The sequence below is a fragment of the Bombina bombina genome, chromosome 6 (genome assembly GCF_027579735.1).
Source record: "Bombina bombina isolate aBomBom1 chromosome 6, aBomBom1.pri, whole genome shotgun sequence".
NCBI lineage: Eukaryota > Metazoa > Chordata > Amphibia > Anura > Bombinatoridae > Bombina > Bombina bombina.
In genome coordinates, this window is record NC_069504.1 from 568305347 (window position 1) to 568326125 (window position 20779).

The 20779-nt window shown below is 41.5% G+C and overlaps 1 protein-coding gene across 4 annotated transcripts in view; it reads left to right on the forward strand.

Annotated features, from left to right (window-relative positions):
- RNF111 (ring finger protein 111) overlaps window positions 1-20779 on the forward strand; it is a 689804-nt gene that overhangs the window by 530285 nt on the left and 138740 nt on the right. For all 4 annotated transcript variants that reach the window (XM_053717530.1, XM_053717531.1, XM_053717532.1 and 1 more), the window contains exon 10: window positions 3641-3767. In XM_053717530.1, the coding sequence (XP_053573505.1) occupies window positions 3641-3767 (127 nt within the window). The remainder of the gene's footprint in view (window positions 1-3640; window positions 3768-20779) is intronic.

A 20779-nucleotide genomic window follows, 5' to 3' on the forward strand; every position in this document is an offset into this window, starting at 1 on the left:
CTTGTTTTAAATCTGCTAATTCTTCCCTCACGCATGCCCGGACAATATCCGCAATATCTTGCTTAGACATTGTACATCTGCTGGGATCTGTATTAAATCTTGTGTGTTTTGTACTACTTCCGAAGATACTTCTGTTTGCATGGGGTGTACCCCTGGTGTCACATTTTCACTATGAGTGATTTGTTCTGTTGTGTTAAAATAAGATGTAACTGAGTTGTTGTTCTTGCCTGTTAGGGGTCTGTTTGTCTTGTCTTGTTTGGGCTTTTGCTTTGACGCCATTATAAGTGCGGATTATACACCCTAGGTCTCACACAAGGGATTTATTATTCGTTATTGTCCCCAACCCTCATGTGGGATGTCTGATAAATCTTCTGTGATGATGAAACCCCTGTATAATGTTACTCTAGGTAGTGATTATTATGGCAATGAGGTGCTTCTGGGCAGGGCCCACGTGGCGTCTCAGGTTTTGATAGTCTTTAATATATCTGTTTTCACTCAGTACCTTTGTATGTTACTCATCTCAAAATTATCCCTTGTTTATAGTAGGCATCTTTATTTAGGGAGAGTAATTTCCTGGCTGTCCATGCTATCAGTACTGGGTGCGTGTATCTGGTAACTCTGTGTCTCACTTCTTTCTATGCCATTTATTTGCCAGAGACTGTTATAGCCTGTGCTGCTTATGAGGGAGATAGTAAGTCCCTTCAGAGTCGCTCACCGCTGGCTGTGTCTGATCTAGGTATCCGGAGAGCCACTGTCTCTAGCTCCTTCTGATCTGCGTTGTGCACCTCTGCCTACGCAGTTAGTTTTGTAAATTTTGTAGGCTGTCAGGCCTCACCGGGAAACTCCAGCCTCCGTGATTGCGGCAGAAAGCGGCTTCGGTTTCACCTAAAGAGCTCCGGTACTGGTGTGGGCGGCTCGATGTGCAGATTGCACCCGTCTGCTGAGATTTTGTCTGTTTTGGGCCCCTTAATTTCAGCTGTTAGTGCTCTGCCATCAGCGGAGCTCGGAGTTACTCCGCCATCTTGGATGCACCCGTCTCCACCCCCCTGGAACTTTCTCTTTTTAATGGCTTTGCGATGTGAGTTTCCTTATCTGATTTTTCATGCAGATAAGGCAGTTTTTCGTACTAAATAAGATTTTCTTCCTAAAGTTGTGTCAGATCGCAACATCAATCAAGAAATTGTGATTCCTTTCTTGTGTCCTAATCCTCCTTCATCGAAGGAACGTTTACCATTTGGATGTGGTTCGCTCCTTGAAGTTCTTTTTTCAGGCTTTTAAGGAGTTTAGACAATCTTCCTCTCTGTTAGTTGTCTATTCGGGGAAGTGTAAGGGGCAGAAGGCTACTTAGACTTCCCTATCTTTTTGGTTAAGGAATGTCATCCATTTAGCTTACAAGACAGCGGGACATCATCCTTCTGAGAGGATAACAGCTCATTCCACTAGAGCAGTGTCTTCCTCTTGGGCCTTTAAGAATGAGGCCTCTATGGATTTGATTTGTAAGGCGGCTACCTGGTCCTCCTTACATTTTCTAATTTTTACTAATTTGATGTTTTTGCTTCGGCTGAAGCAGCTTTTGGGAGAAAAGTTTTGCAAGCTGTGGTACCCTCAGAAAAGGGTCCGCCTCTTCCTTTTTGTTCCCTCCCGTTATTTATTCAGTGTCCTCTGGAGCTTGGGTATAGTTTTCCCAAAAGCAAGGAATAAAGCTATTGACTCTCCCTATCTTAGGAAGGAAAACATAATTTATGCTTACTAGATAAGTTCCTTTCCTTCCGGATAGGGAGAGTCCACGGCCCTGCCTGTTTTTTCTTGTGTAAGGGCGGCCCCCTATTTATCATTTTTTTTTTTTCTGGCACTATTTATACCCTGATGTGTCTCCTACTTTTCCTTGTTCCCTTGGCAGAATGACTGGGTTAATGAGGAAGTGGGAGGGATATTTAAGCCTTTAGCTGGGGTGTCTTTGCCTCCTCCTGGTGGCCAGGTGTTGTATTTCCCAACAGTAAGGAATGAAGCCGTGGACTCTCCCTATCCGGAAGGAAAATAATTTATCTGGTATGCATAAATTGTTTTTGTTTTTTCTTGTTCCTATGAAAGTCAGTTTGTTACTCCTAGAGCCCACTTAGAGTGCCACTAATCTTTTGAAACCCTCCAGGCTGCTCTTCTGGCTTTTTAGATGTGGCAGTTTTATTTTATTGTTTTGTTGTCCTTTATACCCAGTGCTTTGTTTATATCAAGCAGTGGTTTGACCCATTCACAAAGGTGTTAACAGTATTTAATTTAATTTACAAGGCAGTTTATTTTGCTCAAACTAGGGCAAAGAGAGTAGGTACATAGGAAATATGGGTTAAAGGGACATTACACTTTCATAGTTTAGGTATTTCATGTAAAACACTTTTAAATTCACTTCTATAATCATATTTAGCTTTGTTGTCTTTGTATCCTTTAGTGAAAAGTATAGGCATCAGCAATGCACTACTGAGAGCTAATTGATGGCTACACACAGAAGCGCATTGCTGGAGCAGGCTTTAGCTATTGGTTTAACCTTTTTACAGGGGTTAACACCTTTTTGTGTGCAACAATAAAGTGATATAGCATATTAGAGAATTTTATTTTTGCATTTCTATGTCCCCTCGAATAGGAAATATAGGCATAGTTATTAGAAAAAGATCATGTCCCCTCTGGTACAACCCTTTAGTTTTTTTAGCAACCTGAGATTTTAAGGTCTTGACCTACCCCTGATAATATCTGGAGCAAGAGAGTAGGCTCTACTAGTGTTAGATGATCTGTGTTCGACCAATTGATTTACTCATCTCTACTTTGTAGCGAAACTGGGTTGGATTGCGTTCACTTCATAAGAAAATGTGTTGCTACAAATAGTCCCAAGCTGAGTAACTTTTTATGAAATGTATTATTTATGTTCATCATTCTTGACCCGTAAACTGAGAATATTCTACACACTTGCTAGCCTGTCACTTTGACAGAAGGGTCAATCTTTCAACCGTATAGCTGGGTGACAAGTTAAAGGGATAGAAAGGTCAAAAATGAAATGTGCATTTCAATTTGATATAGAAGCATTTTGCTATATACTTTCATTAGCAAAAAACAGTAACAACTTATATAATTAAAAACATTGTCTGCAGCATATGCACAGGTTCTTTGAGGGCCCTTGCACACCACACCTTCTCAGAGTCAGCAGTTGCTTGTATGACACAAATGACTTCTTCAGAAGCAATACACACCACTACCAGCTCTCTGAGCATGCTTGGTGTTTGAATACTGGTGCACAGGCCCTCACAAGATATGTGCGTATGCTGCAGAAAACACTAATAACTTTTATTTCAAGCATTTTTGCTAAGGAAGTATAGTAAAAATGCTTCTATTTCAAATTAAAATGCACATTTCAATTTTGACCTTTCTATCCCTTTTAAGCTGAATGTTGTAGTCTATAAAATGGCACCTTTTTACAATATGATTTTGCCTATAATGTTAGCTAATCTGTTTTTAATATTGGGTGTTTTCCATGCAAAATATCTGGGCTTTGTAGAGTACTGTATGTGAAATAAACCATGGGAAGGTTTGCAAGAAACCTTGAGCTTGCTTAAAAAAACAAAACAAAAAAAAACGTATATAAACTATTTTACAGGGAAATTGCAATTGAAACTGGAGTGACTGCAGCTCCTTACCAAACTGGGCCATTACATCCACATCTAGCTCACTATCACCCTCCTCCTCGGCTTCATCACCTGCAAATTGGAGCTCTTCCTTTAATGGTAAGATCGATTCTCGGAGAGTTGTGCCAGGACTATGAAAAAATGTCAAAATATTTCTGTATTGTCTCTGTGTGTCACAAACATGAGGTAAATAAATATTAGAATTTGCTTTCTACACAAAAATGTTGGGGGGTTTTTACCAATATTTCACATAATAAATTCAAAATAGTAATATGATTTATTTAGTTTGAAAAGAATTTGCAAACCTTAAAAATAATGCATTCATTAATATACTGTGTTGCAAATGCAAAATATTATAGTTTATTTTACAAAGTGTTGTCTAAATGTAATCCTTGAATGACCATGTCCAGGGTTTAAAGATCTCCCTGAATATGAAATAATTTAATTTTACCAACACTGGTTAGCTTATATTATTGTAATATTTATTGCACACCATGTATGCCGACACTAATTTTTACTTATTTTCATAGTGCTATTAACACATTGCATTTTAGTTGTATAAACTGCATTTTGTTCTATTTTCATCAATTAATTTTGTAAACTAGAATATTCTTTGCCTATACAACTTACTGTTGGTATCAAACATTTTATCTAAATCTTTGGGTTAAAAAAAAAATCTCTTGATTTTAAACTAGGTATGTTTTAGTAAAGATTTACTTATTGAGGATACCATGGAAATCATTTGTACGTACTTATTTCAAGCAACACCTCAAATGTTCTGATAGGCATTGACACTCTGCATCTGATTTCTAAAGCCTTTTATTTTGCCAGTAGAAAATGTGAAGGACTGCGTACACAATGTGAAACATCTGTCTATTATAAGAAAGATATATAGATATGACACTCAAATTATTGTTCCTCCAGAAGTAAAATAGTCGATACTGATACCCTGAAAAAGCATGACATTTATTGTACTACATTTATTGTACTATGTCACATTGGACAAATAATGTCAATAAAGAATTGAAATTAGTTCCTACAACAGAAGAGCTGTAAAATCCTAACCGGTTTTACACAACCAATTAGAAAGGGCCTTGTCTTTTTTACAAGGCCCTTTGCAAATAGCTGTTATTGCTACAAATGTTTTTGGTTTAGTTTCAACATATTTTAATTAACATCAAGATTTGTTTGGTACTTTGTACATTACTTTTCTATATGTATATTCAGTATCCATAGCTAAAATCTAATTAAATATGGCTTAAAAATTTGAAGTTTAATGTCCCTTCAGTTTATTTTCTTCATTTTACTTTTTGAGTCTATTAAGAAAGTTCTAATTTGCTGGGCTGGGATTTTTGTTACAGAAATAACTTTTTGAAATACGTGAATTTATTAACTAGGTTTTTCGTTTTTTAAAGCATTTCCTCTTTAGCTATTTGGAAATTTGCACATTTTAATTTGGAGAACATGGATAGTTGTTTTTTCTTCTGTTAAGTGTGATCAGTCCACGGGTCATCATTACTTCTGGGATATTACTCCTCCCCAACAGGAAGTGCAAGAGGATTCACCCAGCAGAGCTGCATATAGCTCCTCCCCTCTACGTCACTCCCAGTCATTCTCTTGCACCCAACGACTAGATAGGATGTGTGAGAGGACTATGGTGATTATACTTAGTTTTATATCTTCAATCAAAAGTTTGTTATTTTAAAATAGCACCGGAGTGTGTTATTATCTCTCTGGCAGAGTTTGAAGAAGAATCTACCAGAGTTTTTGTTATGATTTTAGCCGGAGTAGTTAAGATCATATTGCTGTTTCTCGGCCATCTGAGGAGAGGTAAACTTCAGATCAGGGGACAGCGGGCAGATGAATCTGCATAGAGGTATGTAGCAGTTTTTATTTTCTGACAATGGAATTGATGAGAAAATCCTGCCATACCGATATAATGTCATGTATGTATACTTTACACTTCAGTATTCTGGGGAATGGTACTTCACTAGAATTACACTGTAAGAAATACATAAAGCTGTTTAATAACTAGAGATTATGTTTAACGTTTTTGCTGGAATGTAAAATCGTTTTCATTTACTGAGGTACTGAGTGAATAAATGTTTGGGCACTATTTTTCCACTTGGCAGTTGCTTAATCTGTTTTCTGACAGTTTCTGTTCTCCCTCACTGCTGTGTGTGAGGGGGAGGGGCCGTTTTTTGGCGCTTTTACTACACATCAAATATTTCAGTCAGCAACTCATTGTATTCCCTGCATGATCCGGTTCATCTCTACAGAGCTCAGGGGTCTTCAAACTTATTTTGAGGGAGGTAATTTCTCTCAGCAGAGCTGTGAGAATTATAGTTTGACTGAGATAAAAAACGTTTATTCTGTAATTTGTTTCCTGCTTTCAGAATTTGTTATCTTTGCTAATGGGATTAAACCTTTGCTAAAGTTGTGTTATTTACAAGGATTGAGGCTATAACTGTTTCAATTTATTAATTTTCAACTGTCATAGATCTTCTGTGCTTCTTAAAGGCACAGTACGTTTTAATATTATTCTAATTGAATTGTATTTCCAAGTTGCAAGTTTATTTGCTAGTGTGTTAAACATGTCTGATTCAGAGGATGATACCTGTGTCATTTGTTGCAATGCCAAAGTGGAGCCCAATAGAAATTGATGTACTAACTGTATTGATGCTACTTTAAATAAAAGTCAATCTGTACAAATTGAACAAATTTCACCAAACAACGAGGGGAGAGTTATGCCGACTAACTCGCCTCACGTGTCAGTACCTACATCTCCCGCTCAGAGGGAGGTGCGTGATATTGTAGCGCCGAGTACATCTGGGCGGCCATTACAAATCACATTACAGGATATGGCTACTGTTATGACTGAGGTTTTGGCTAAATTACCAGAGCTAAGAGGTAAGCGTGATCACTCTGGGGTGAGAACAGAGTGCGCTGATAATATTAGGGCCATGTCAGACACTGCGTCACAGGTGGCAGAACATGAGGACGGAGAGCTTCATTCTGTGGGTGACGGTTCTGATCCAAACAGACTGGATTCAGATATTTCAAATTTCTTCTGTTATGTGTGATCAGTCCACGGGTCATCATTACTTCTGGGATATAACTCCTCCCCAACAGGAAATGCAAGAGGATTCACCCAGCAGAGCTGCATATAGCTCCTCCCCTCTACGTCAGTCCCAGTCATTCTCTTGCACCCAACGACTAGATAGGATGTGTGAGAGGACTATGGTGATTATACTTAGTTTTTATGACTTCAATCAAAAGTTTGTTATTTTAAAATAGCACCGGAGCGTGTTATTACTTCTCTGGCAGAGTTTGAGGAAGAATCTGACAGAGATTTTTTACTATGATTTTAACCGGAGTCGTTAAGATCATATTGCTGTTCTCGACCATCTGAGGGAGGTAAAGGCTTCAGATCAGGGGACAGCGGGCAGATGAATCTGCATTGAGGTATGTGGCAGTTTTTATTTTCTGAATGGAATTGATGAGAAAAGCCTGCCATACCGTTAAAATGACATGTATGTATACACTTCAGTATTCTGGGGATGGTATTTCACCGGAACTACTGTGTTAAGGTCACTAATCCTTTTAATAACTATTCTCATGTTAAACGTTTTTGCTGGAATGTAGAATCGTTTGCATTGCTGAGGTACTGTGTGAATAAATGTTTGGGCATTATTTTCCACTTGGCAGTTTTTTGCTTTAATTGTGACAGTTTCGTTTCTCTTCACTGCTGTGTGGGAGAGGGAGGGGCCGTTTTTGGCGCTCTTTGCTACGCATCAAAAAATTCCAGTCAGCTACTTTTATATGTCCTGCATGATCCGGTTCATCTCTGACAGATCTCAGGGGTCTTCAAACTTCTTTGAAGGGAGGTAAATTCTCTCAGCAGAGCTGTGAGAATTCTTATAGTGACTGTGTATAAAAAACGTTGTTTTGTTTTCTTATGTACAAATTTAATTAGTGTTGTTTTTTACTAATGGGAACAAACCTTTGCTAAAAGTTGTGTTGTTTTAAAATTTGATGCAATAACTGTTTTTCAGTTCATTATTTCAACTGTCATTTAATCGTTAGTACCTCTTTGAGGCACAGTACGTTTTTTGCTAAAAAAGATTATAACCAAGTTGTAAGTTTTTTGCTAGTGTGTTAAACATGTCTGACTCAGAGGAAGATATCTGTGTCATTTGTTCCAATGCCAAGGTGGAGCCCAATAGAAATTTATGTACTAACTGTATTGATGCTACTTTAAATAAAAGTCAATCTGTACAATGTGAACAAATTTCACCAAACAGCGAGGGGAGAGTTATGCCGACTAACTCGCCTCACGCGACAGTACCTGCATCTCCCGCCCGGGAGGTGCGTGATATTTTGGCGCCTAGTACATCTGGGCGGCCATTACAGATAACATTACAAGATATGGCTACTGTTATGACTGAAGTTTTGTCTAAATTACCTGAACTAAGAGGCAAGCGTGATCACTCTGGGGTGAGAACAGAGTGCGCTGACAATGCTAGGGCCATGTCTGATACTGCGTCACAGCTCGCAGAGCATGAGGACGGAGAGCTTCATTCTGTGGGTGACGGTTCTGATCCAAACAGATTGGACTCAGATATTTCAAATTTTAAATTTAAATTGGAGAACCTCCGTGTACTACTAGGGGAGGTCTTAGCAGCTCTCAACGATTGTAACACTGTTGCAATACCAGAGAAACTGTGTAGGTTGGATAAATACTTTGCGGTACCGGCGAGTACTGACGTTTTTCCTATACCTAAGAGACTAACTGAAATTGTTACTAAGGAGTGGGATAGACCCGGTGTGCCGTTCTCACCCCCTCCAATATTTAGAAAGATGTTTCCAATAGACGCCACCACTCGGGACTTATGGCAAACGGTCCCCAAGGTGGAGGGAGCAGTTTCTACTTTAGCTAAGCGTACCACTATCCCGGTGGAGGATAGCTGTGCTTTCTCAGATCCAATGGATAAAAAATTAGAGGGTTACCTTAAGAAAATGTTTGTTCAACAAGGTTTTATATTACAACCCCTTGCATGTATCGCGCCGATTACGGCTGCGGCAGCATTTTGGATTGAGTCGCTTGAAGAGAACCTTAGTTCCTCTACGCTAGACGACATTACGGACAGGCTTAGAGTCCTTAAACTAGCTAATTCTTTCATTTCGGAGGCCGTAGTACATTTAACCAAACTTACGGCTAAGAACTCAGGATTCGCCATACAGGCACGCAGGGCACTGTGGCTAAAATCCTGGTCAGCTGATGTTACTTCTAAGTCCAAATTACTTAATATACCTTTCAAGGGGCAGTCCTTATTCGGGCCCGGTTTGAAAGAAATTATCGCTGACATTACGGGAGGTAAGGGCCACGCCCTACCTCAAGACAAGGCCAAAGCTAAGGCTAGACAGTCTAATTTTCGTCCCTTTCGGAATTTCAAAACAGGAGCAGCATCAACCTCCACTGCACCAAAACAGGAAGGAGCTGTTGCTCGTTACAGGCAAGGCTGGAAGCCTAACCAGTCCTGGAACAAAAGCAAGCAGGCCAGGAAACCTGCTGCTGCCCCAAAGACAGCATGAACCGAGAGCCCCCGATCCGGGACCGGATCTAGTAGGGGGCAGACTCTCTCTCTTCGCCCAGGCCTGGGCAAGAGATGTTCAGGATCCCTGGGCACTAGAGATCATATCTCAGGGATACCTTCTAGACTTCAAATTATCTCCCCCAAGAGGGAGATTTCATCTGTCAAGGTTGTCAACAAACCAGATAAAGAAAGAAGCGTTTCTACGCTGCGTACAAGATCTGTTAACAATGGGAGTGATCCATCCGGTTCCGTGGTCGGAACAAGGACAAGGGTTCTACTCAAACCTGTTTGTGGTTCCCAAAAAAGAGGGAACTTTCAGGCCAATCTTAGATTTAAAGACTCTAAACAAATTCCTAAGAGTTCCATCGTTCAAAATGGAAACTATTCGGACAATTTTACCCACGATCCAAGAGGGTCAGTACATGACCACAGTGGATTTAAAGGATGCTTACCTTCACATACCGATCCACAAAGATCATCACCGGTATCTAAGGTTTGCCTTCTTAGACAGGCACTACCAGTTTGTAGCTCTTCCATTCGGATTGGCTACGGCTCCAAGAATCTTCACAAAGGTTCTGGGTGCCCTTCTAGCGGTACTAAGACCGCGAGGGATTTCGGTAGCTCCGTACCTAGACGACATTCTAATACAAGCTTCAAGCTTTCAAACTGCCAAGTCTCATACAGAGTTAGTTCTGGCATTTCTAAGGTCGCATGGATGGAAAGTGAACGAAAAGAAGAGTTCTCTCTTTCCTCTCACAAGAGTTCCATTCTTGGGGACTCTTATAGATTCTGTAGAAATGAAGATTTACCTGACAGAAGACAGGTTAACAAAACTTCAAAATGCATGCCGCGTCCTTCATTCCATTCAACACCCGTCAGTAGCTCAATGCATGGAGGTGATCGGCTTAATGGTAGCGGCAATGGACATAGTACCTTTTGCACGCCTACACCTCAGACCGCTGCAACTATGCATGCTAAGTCAGTGGAATGGGGATTACTCAGATTTGTCCCCTACTCTGAATCTGAATCAAGAGACCAGAAATTCTCTTCTATGGTGGCTTCATCGGCCACACCTGTCCAGGGGAATGCCATTCAGCAGGCCAGACTGGACAATTGTAACAACAGACGCCAGCCTACTAGGTTGGGGCGCTGTCTGGAATTCTCTGAAGACTCAGGGACTATGGAATCAGGAGGAGAGTCTCCTTCCAATAAACATTCTGGAATTGAGAGCAGTTCTCAATGCCCTTCTGGCTTGGCCCCAGTTAATAACTCGGGGGTTCATCAGGTTTCAGTCGGACAACATCACGACTGTAGCTTACATCAACCATCAGGGAGGGACAAGAAGCTCCCTAGCAATGATGGAAGTATCAAAGATAATTCGCTGGGCAGAGTCTCACTCTTGCCACCTGTCAGCAATCCACATCCCGGGAGTGGAGAACTGGGAGGCGGATTTCTTGAGTCGCCAGACTCTTCATCCGGGGGAGTGGGAACTTCATCCGGAGGTCTTTGCCCAAATACTTCGACGTTGGGGCAAACCAGAGATAGATCTCATGGCGTCTCGCCAGAACGCCAAACTTCCTCGCTACGGGTCCAGATCCAGGGATCCGGGAGCAGTTCTGATAGATGCTTTGACAGCACCTTGGAACTTCAGGATGGCTTATGTGTTTCCACCCTTCCCGCTGCTTCCTCGATTGATTGCCAAAATCAAACAGGAGAGAGCATCAGTAATTCTAATAGCACCTGCTTGGCCACGCAGGACTTGGTATGCAGATCTAGTGGACATGTCATCCTGTCCGCCTTGGTCTCTACCTCTAAGACAGGACCTTCTGATACAGGGTCCATTCAAACATCAAAATCTAACTTCTCTGAAGCTGACTGCTTGGAAATTGAACGCTTGATTTTATCAAAACGTGGTTTTTCTGAGTCGGTTATTGATACCCTGATTCAGGCTAGGAAGCCTGTTACCAGAAGGATTTACCATAAAATATGGCGGAAATACCTATACTGGTGCGAATCCAAAGGTTACTCCTGGAGTAAGGTTAGGATCGCTAGGATATTGTCTTTTCTACAAGAAGGTTTAGAAAAGGGTTTATCAGCTAGTTCATTAAAGGGACAGATTTCAGCTCTGTCCATCTTGTTACACAGACGTCTGTCAGAAAATCCAGACGTCCAGTCCTTTTGTCAGGCTTTAGCTAGGATCAAGCCTGTGTTTAAAGCTGTTGCTCCACCATGGAGTTTAAACTTAGTTCTTAACGTTTTACAGGGTGTTCCGTTTGAACCCCTTCATTCCATTGATATAAAAATGTTATCTTGGAAAGTTCTGTTTTTAATGGCTATTTCCTCGGCTCGAAGAGTCTCTGAGTTATCAGCCTTACATTGTGATTCCCCTTATCTGATTTTTCACTCAGACAAGGTAGTTCTGCGTACTAAACCTGGGTTCTTACCTAAGGTAGTCACTAACAGGAACATCAATCAAGAGATTGTTGTCCCATCCTTGTGTCCAAATCCTTCTTCAAAGAAGGAACGTCTTTTACACAATCTGGATGTAGTTCGTGCCCTCAAGTTCTACTTGCAGGCAACTAAAGATTTTCGCCAAACTTCTTCCTTGTTTGTCGTTTACTCTGGACAGAGGAGAGGTCAAAAAGCTTCTGCTACCTCTCTCTCTTTTTGGCTTCGTAGCATAATACGTTTAGCCTATGAGACTGCTGGACAGCAGCCTCCTGAAAGAATTACAGCTCACTCCACTAGAGCTGTGGCTTCCACTTGGGCCTTTAAGAATGAGGCCTCTGTTGAACAGATTTGCAAGGCTGCAACTTGGTCTTCGCTTCATACTTTTTCCAAATTTTACAAATTTGACACTTTTGCTTCTTCGGAGGCTATTTTTGGGAGAAAGGTTCTTCAGGCAGTGGTTCCTTCTGTATAATGAGCCTGCCTATCCCTCCCGTCATCCGTGTACTTTTGCTTTGGTATTGGTATCCCAGAAGTAATGATGACCCGTGGACTGATCACACATAACAGAAGAAAACATAATTTATGCTTACCTGATAATTTCCTTTCTTCTGTTGTGTGATCAGTCCACGGCCCGCCCTGTTTTAAGGCAGGTAAATATCTTTTAAATTATACTCCAGTCACCACTTCACCCTTGGTTACTCCTTTCTCGTTGTTTCTTGGTCGAATGACTGGGACTGACGTAGAGGGGAGGAGCTATATGCAGCTCTGCTGGGTGAATCCTCTTGCATTTCCTGTTGGGGAGGAGTTATATCCCAGAAGTAATGATGACCCGTGGACTGATCACACAACAGAAGAAAGGAATTTATCAGGTAAGCATAAATTATGTTTTTAAATTTAAACTGGAAAACCTCCATGTATTACTAGGGGAGGTGTTAGCGGCTCTGAATGATTGTAACACAGTTGCAATACCAGAGAAAATGTGTAGGTTGGATAAATATTTTGCGGTACCGACGAGTACTGAGGTTTTTCCTATACCTAAGAGACTTACTGAAATTGTTACTAAGGAGTGGGATAGACCCGGTGTGCCGTTCTCACCCCCTCCGATATTTAGAAAAATGTTTCCAATAGACGCCACCACAAGGGACTTATGGCAAACGGTCCCTAAGGTGGAGGGAGCAGTTTCTACCTTAGCTAAGCGTACCACTATCCCGGTGGAGGATAGCTGTGCTTTTTCAGATCCAATGGATAAAAAATTAGAGGGTTACCTTAAGAAAATGTTTGTTCAACAAGGTTTTATATTGCAACCCCTTGCATGCATTGCGCCGATCACGGCTGCAGCGGCATTCTGGATTGAGTCTCTGGAAGAGAACATTGGTTCAGCTACTCTGGACGACATTACGGACAGGCTTAGAGTCCTTAAACTAGCTAATTCATTCATTTCGGAGGCCGTAGTACATCTTACTAAACTTACGGCGAAGAATTCAGGATTCGCCATTCAGGCACGCAGGGCGCTGTGGCTAAAATCCTGGTCAGCTGATGTTACTTCTAAGTCTAAATTGCTTAATATACCTTTCAAAGGGCAGACCTTATTCGGGCCCGGGTTGAAAGAGATTATCGCTGACATTACAGGAGGTAAAGGCCATGCCCTGCCTCAGGACAAAGCCAAAGCCAAGACTAGACAGTCTAATTTTCGTTCCTTTCGTAATTTCAAAGCAGGAGCAGCATCAACTTCCTCTGCACCAAAACAGGAAGGAGCTGTTGCTCGCTACAGACAAGGCTGGAAACCTAACCAGTCCTGGAACAAGGGCAAGCAGACTAGGAAACCTGCTGCTGCCCCTAAAACAGCATGAATTGAGGGCCCCCGATCCGGGATCGGATCTAGTGGGGGGCAGACTTTCTCTCTTCGCCCAGGCTTGGGCAAGAGATGTTCAGGATCCCTGGGCGCTAGAGATAATATCTCAGGGATACCTTCTGGACTTCAAAGACTCTCCTCCAAGAGAGAGATTTCATCTGTCAAGATTGTCAACAATCCAGACAAAGAAAGAGGCGTTTCTACGCTGCGTACAAGAGCTCTTGTTAATGGGAGTAATCCATCCAGTTCCACGATCGGAACAGGGACAGGGGTTTTACTCAAATCTGTTTGTGGTTCCCAAAAAAGAGGGAACTTTCAGACCAATCCTGGACTTAAAGATCCTAAACAAATTCCTAAGAGTTCCATCGTTCAAGATGGAGACTATTCGGACAATTTTACCTATGATCCAAGAGGGTCAGTACATGACCACTGTAGATTTAAAAGATGCTTACCTTCACATACCGATTCACAAAGATCATTATCGGTACCTAAGGTTTGCCTTCCTAGACAGGCATTACCAGTTTGTGGCTCTTCCATTCGGATTGGCTACAGCTCCAAGAATCTTCACAAAGGTTCTGGGTGCTCTTCTGGCGGTACTAAGACCGCAGGGAATCTCGGTAGCTCCATACCTAGACGACATTCTGATACAAGCTTCAAGTTTTCAAACTGCCAAGTCTCATACAGAGTTAGTGCTGGCATTTCTAAGGTCACATGGATGGAAGGTGAACGAAAAGAAAAGTTCACTCGTTCCACTCACAAGAGTTCCCTTCCTGGGGACTCTTATAGATTCTGTAGAAATGAAGATTTACCTGACAGAGGACAGGCTAACAAGACTTCAAAGTGCTTGCCGCACCCTTCATTCCATTCAACACCCGTCAGTGGCTCAATGCATGGAGGTAATCGGCTTAATGGTAGCGGCAATGGACATAGTACCCTTTGCACGCTTACACCTCAGACCACTGCAACTGTGCATGCTAAGTCAGTGGAATGGGGATTACTCAGACTTATCCCCTTCTCTGAATCTGGATCAAGAGACCAGAAATTCTCTTCTATGGTGGCTTTCTCGGCCACATCTGTCCAGGGGGATGCCATTCAGCAGACCAGACTGGACAATTGTAACAACAGACGCCAACCTTCTAGGTTGGGGTGCCGTCTGGAATTCTCTGAAGGCTCAGGGACAATGGAGTCAGGAGGAGAGTCTCCTGCCAATAAACATTCTGGAATTGAGAGCAGTTCTCAATGCCCTCCTGGCTTGGCCCCAGTTGACAATTCGGGGGTTCATCAGGTTTCAGTCGGACAACATCACGACTGTAGCTTACATCAACCATCAGGGAGGGACAAGAAGCTCCCTAGCTATGATGGAAGTATCAAAGATAATTCGCTGGGCAGAGTCTCACTCTTGCCACCTGTCAGCAATCCACATCCCGGGAGTGGAGAACTGGGAGGCGGATTTCTTAAGTCGTCAGACTTTTCATCCGGGGGAGTGGGAACTTCATCCGGAGGTCTTTGCCCAAATACTTCGACGTTGGGGCAAACCAGAGATAGATCTCATGGCGTCTCGACAGAACGCCAAGCTTCCTCGTTACGGGTCCAGATCCAGGAGCAGTCCTGATAGATGCTCTGACAGCACCTTGGGACTTCAGGATGGCTTACGTGTTTCCACCCTTCCTGTTACTTCCTCGATTGATTGCCAGAATCAAACAAGAGAGAGCATCAGTGATTCTAATAGCACCTGCGTGGCCACGCAGGACTTGGTATGCAGACCTGGTGGACTTGTCATCCTGTCCACCTTGGTCTCTACCTCTGAAACAGGACCTTCTGATACAGGGTCACTTCAAACATCAAAATCTAACTTCTCTGAAGCTGACTGCTTGGAAATTGAACGCTTGATTTTATCAAGACGTGGGTTTTCTGAGTCAGTTATTGATACCTTAATACAGGCTAGGAAACCTGTTACCAGAAAGATTTACCATAAGATATGGCGTAAATACCTATATTGGTGTGAATCCAAAGGTTACTCTTGGAGTAAGGTTAGGATTCCTAGGATATTGTCTTTTCTACAAGAAGGTTTAGAAAAGGGTTTATCTGCTAGTTCATTAAAGGGACAGATCTCAGCTCTGTCCATTCTGTTACACAAACGTCTGTCAGAAGTTCCTGACGTCCAGGCTTTTTGTCAGGCTTTGGCCAGGATTAAGCCTGTGTTTAAAACTGTTGCTCCACTATGGAGTTTAAACCTTGTTCTTAATGTTTTACAGGGCGTTCCGTTTGAACCCCTTCATTCCATTGATATAAAGTTGTTATCTTGGAAAGTTCTATTTTTAATGGCTATTTCCTCGGCTCGAAGAGTCTCTGAATTATCAGCCTTACATTGTGATTCTCCTTATTTGATTTTTCATTCGGATAAGGTAGTCCTGCGTACTAAACCTGGGTTCTTACCTAAGGTAGTTACTAACAGGAATATCAATCAAGAGATTGTTGTTCCTTCTTTATGCCCAAATCCTTCTTCAAAGAAGGAACGTCTACTGCACAACCTGGATGTAGTCCGTGCTCTAAAATTTTACTTACAGGCAACTAAGGAATTTCGACAAACGTCTTCTCTGTTTGTCATTTACTCTGGGCAGAGGAGAGGTCAAAAAGCTTCCGCTACCTCTCTTTCTTTTTGGCTTCGTAGCATAATTCGTTTAGCTTATGAGACTGCTGGACAGCAGCCTCCTGAAAGAATTACAGCTCATTCTACTAGAGCTGTGGCTTCCACTTGGGCCTTCAAGAATGAGGCCTCTGTTGAACAGATTTGCAAGGCTGCAACTTGGTCTTCGCTTCATACTTTTTACAAATTTGACACTTTTGCTTCATCGGAGGCTATTTTTGGGAGAAAGGTTCTTCAGGCAGTGGTTCCTTCTGTATAAAGAGCCTGCCTATCCCTCCCGTCATCCGTGTACTTTTGCTTTGGTATTGGTATCCCAGAAGTAATGATGACCCGTGGACTGATCACACTTAACAGAAGAAAACATAATTTATGCTTACCTGATAAATTCCTTTCTTCTGTAGTGTGATCAGTCCACGGCCCGCCCTGTTTTTAAGGCAGGTAAATATTTTTTAATTTATACTCCAGTCACCACTTCACCCTTGGCTTTTCCTTTCTCGTTGGTCCTTGGTCGAATGACTGGGAGTGACGTAGAGGGGAGGAGCTATATGCAGCTCTGCTGGGTGAATCCTCTTGCACTTCCTGTTGGGGAGGAGTAATATCCCAGAAGTAATGATGACCCGTGGACTGATCACACTACAGAAGAAAGGAATTTATCAGGTAAGCTTAAATTATGTTTTTTTTTTCTGGGGTTATTTTTTCCCACAATGTTAACCTGTTAAATTTGAAATGGCCACGTTTTTTAGTCAAATTCAACATTAAATTCTTAGGTCAGGTTTCTGGCAAGTCCAGAATGAAGCCACCCATTTATGGTGGGGCGATTAACCACCTCGCAAAACCTTGCTAAAATTATAGAACACTTTATGCTTACTGAATGTACCTATATAAAATTATAGGCGTATGATAAATTACGCCTCATGGGAACCATTCAGATTATTTAAATACTAGATATGACATGTCTGTCATTTCTCACCCAGTAACATAAAATAATTTTTACTTATTGTGAGAATTTCCTAGGTTTTCTGGAATTAAGTTTGTGATGTGTAATTGGTGATACATGTTGCCTATCAACCTCTTGACAGTTTTAAAAAATGGAAAATTTATTCTGAGAAACGTGCAATTAACTGCCTCAGATCAAAAAAAGTGACTGAACCCCATTTTAGATGTTCGGCAGAGTTAAGTACAGGAATGTAGTATCCGTTAAGTAATTGTAAGGAATTCACTTTCAACCAACAACATCCCAGATACTAATTATCTCTCATGACAAAGATCAGGTTTGAAGTCCTAACAGAGGCCACCAAATGCATCTTATTTGTATAAACTCCAGGTTTTTAACTGTCAGTGATGTTTCAAATTTCTTAAAGGGACACTGAACCCAAATTTTTTTCTTTCATGATTCAGATAGAACATGCAATTTTAAGCAACTTTCCAATTTACTCCTATTATCAATTTTTCTTTGTTCTTTTGCTATCTTTATTTGAAAAATAAGGCATTTTTTTTTTATTGGTGGATGAATTTATCCACCAATCAGCAAGGACAACCCAGGTTGTTCACCAAAAATGGGTTATCTAAACTTACATTCATGCATTTCAAATAAAGATACCAAGAAAATAAAGAAAATTTGATAATAGGAGTAAATTAGAAAGTTGCTTAAAATGTCATGCTCTATCTGAATCACAAAAGAAAAAAATTGGGTTCAGTGTCCCTTTAAGGCAAAGCAGTTCAATTATGTACTTTTCATTTAGGATAAGACACTTTTTTATTTCTCATTTTAATTGTAATTGACTTGAGTAAACTTTGTACAGTACCCTCTGCTACAGCTGGAAAGTCACATGTCCCTTTTGAATACCACTGGCTTTCTACAATTTCTTTATAAAAATCTGCAGCAGAAGAATCATACCCTTGTTGATGACCCCTGTGCCATTGTAATTTATTTAACAATCTGGGTGTTAGCTGATCTCTAGAATTTAAAAGAGACTTATTAAAGGGTATACAATTGCATAAACAAAAGACATCCTTTTAATGACATACATTGCATAAAAAAACACTATTTAAACTTGTTAACCCTTTTCATGCGAAAAAGGAATGTTTATTTTCAGTGCACCACAACTTTTCTTTTATCAGATGGTGAGAGTCCATACGACATGTGTTGGAATTACCCTCCAGTCCATCAGCAGGAGGCAAAAACACCTCTATATACAAAATTTAAATCCCTCCCACTGAATCCTCAGTTATTTTTTGCTTCCAAGATATGGACTGAGCTGAATTCCGAAGTGCTGATCTAATCTATCCGATCTAAGACCCATTTCCACCTCAGAGAGCCACGAAGGACAGAGGGATAAACAAGAAGTTTTCAGTCAGGAAGTGAAAAATCTTTTCCCAGTTTGGAAATGTCACAGGCCTCCCAGGTGAAAGGTAGATTTATCTGCTTGTCCCCTGGTCTAAAGTGTGCTACAGCTTGTGTGACCCACAGCTCTCACACAGTGAAATGCGAATTTATCGGCCAATTCCCTGAGTTGTAGTTCCTTTTGAGATCATTGGAACTTTGCTTGCACTGATAAGGATGTGCCTGTCTACTGGAAGCAGTTGTCTGCAGCTGAGGTAAGCACAGTGGAGGTGCTGACAGTTAAGTACTTTCATAGTCCACAGGCTTTTCGTATCAACTTTTATACACTTTTCACATAGTCTGGGTACATATATTAATAAACCACACAATTTCTATAGCAGTTATAAGGCACTTTTCTCCAACATAGGTGTGTCCGGTCCACGGCGTCATCCTTACTTGTGGGGATATTCTCTTCCCCAACAGGAAATGGCAAAGAGCCCAGCAAAGCTGGTCACATGATCCCTCCTAGGCTCCGCCTACCCCAGTCATTCTCTTTGCCGTTGTACAGGCAACATCTCCACGGAGATGGCTTAGAGTTTTTTAGTGTTTAACTGTTTACAAAATTTTGACTCCTCCTTGGAGTCTCAACCTAGTTCTTTCAGTTCTTCAGGGGGTTCCGTTTGAACCCTTACATTCCGTTGATATTAAGTTATTATCTTGGAAAGTTTTGTTTTTGGTTGCAATTTCTTCTGCTAGAAGAGTTTCAGAATTATCTGCTCTGCAGTGTTCTTCTCCTTATCTGGTATTCCATGCAGATAAGGTGGTTTTGCGTACTAAACCTGGTTTTCTTCCAAAAGTTGTTTCTAACAAAAACATTAACCAGGAGATAGTTGTGCCTTCTTTGTGTCCTAATCCAGTTTCAAAGAAGGAACGTTTGTTGCACAACTTGGATGTAGTTCGTGCTCTCAAATTTTACTTAGCAGCTACTAAGGATTTCAGACAAACTTCGTCTTTGTTTGTTGTTTATTCTGGTAAACGGAGAGGTCAAAAAGCAACTTCTACCTCTCTCTCCTTCTGGATTAAAAGCATTATCCGATTGGCTTATGAGACTGCCGGACGGCAGCCTCCTGAAAGAATCACAGCTCACTCCACTAGGGCTGTGGCTTCCACATGGGCCTTCAAGAACGAGGCTTCTGTTGATCAGATATGTAAGGCAGCGACTTGGTCTTCACTGCACACTTTTTCTAAATTTTACAACTTTGATACTTTTGCTTCTTCTGAGGCTATTTTTGGGAGAAAGGTTTTGCAAGCCGTGGTGCCTTCCATTTAGGTGACCTGATTTGCTCCCTCCCTTCATCCGTGTCCTAAAGCTTTGGTATTGGTTCCCACAAGTAAGGATGACGCCGTGGACCGGACACACCTATGTTGGAGAAAACAGAATTTATGTTTACCTGATAAATTACTTTCTCCAACGGTGTGTCCGGTCCACGGCCCGCCCTGGTTTTTTTAATCAGGTCTGATAATTTATTTTCTTTAACTACAGTCACCACGGTAACATATGGTTTCTCCTATGCAAATATTCCTCCTTAACGTCGGTCGAATGACTGGGGTAGGCGGAGCCTAGGAGGGATCATGTGACCAGCTTTGCTGGGCTCTTTGCCATTTCCTGTTGGGGAAGAGAATATCCCCACAAGTAAGGATGACGCCGTGGACCGGACACACCGTTGGAGAAAGTAATTTATCAGGTAAACATAAATTCTGTTTTTGTTACTTTTAAAACTTCTTTTGGCGATTCCCTACAAGGGTAAGACCTTGTTTGGGCTGGGTTTGGCAGAAATTATTTCAGACATTATGGGAGGAAAGGGTAATTTCCTCCCTCAGGATAAGAGGATTAAGCAGAAAGGACGTCAGAGTAATTTTCGTTCCTTTCGAAAGTTCAAAGATAATCTTTACTTTCGCTCTGCCAAGCAGGACCAGTCTAAACCTTCCTGGAGGACCAACCAGTCTTGGAACAAAGGGGAAGCAATCTAAGAAGCCCGTTAATGACTCAATCAGCATGAAGGATCTGCCCCCGATCCGGGACCGGATCGTATGGGTGGCAGACTTTCTTTCTAAGCTCAGGCCTGGGTTTGGGATGTCCCGGATTTCTGTGCAGTAGATATCGTGTCCCAGGGATACAGACTAGAGTTCAAGACCTTTCCTCCCAGGGGCAGGTTTCTGCTCTCAAGGTTATCTTTAGAC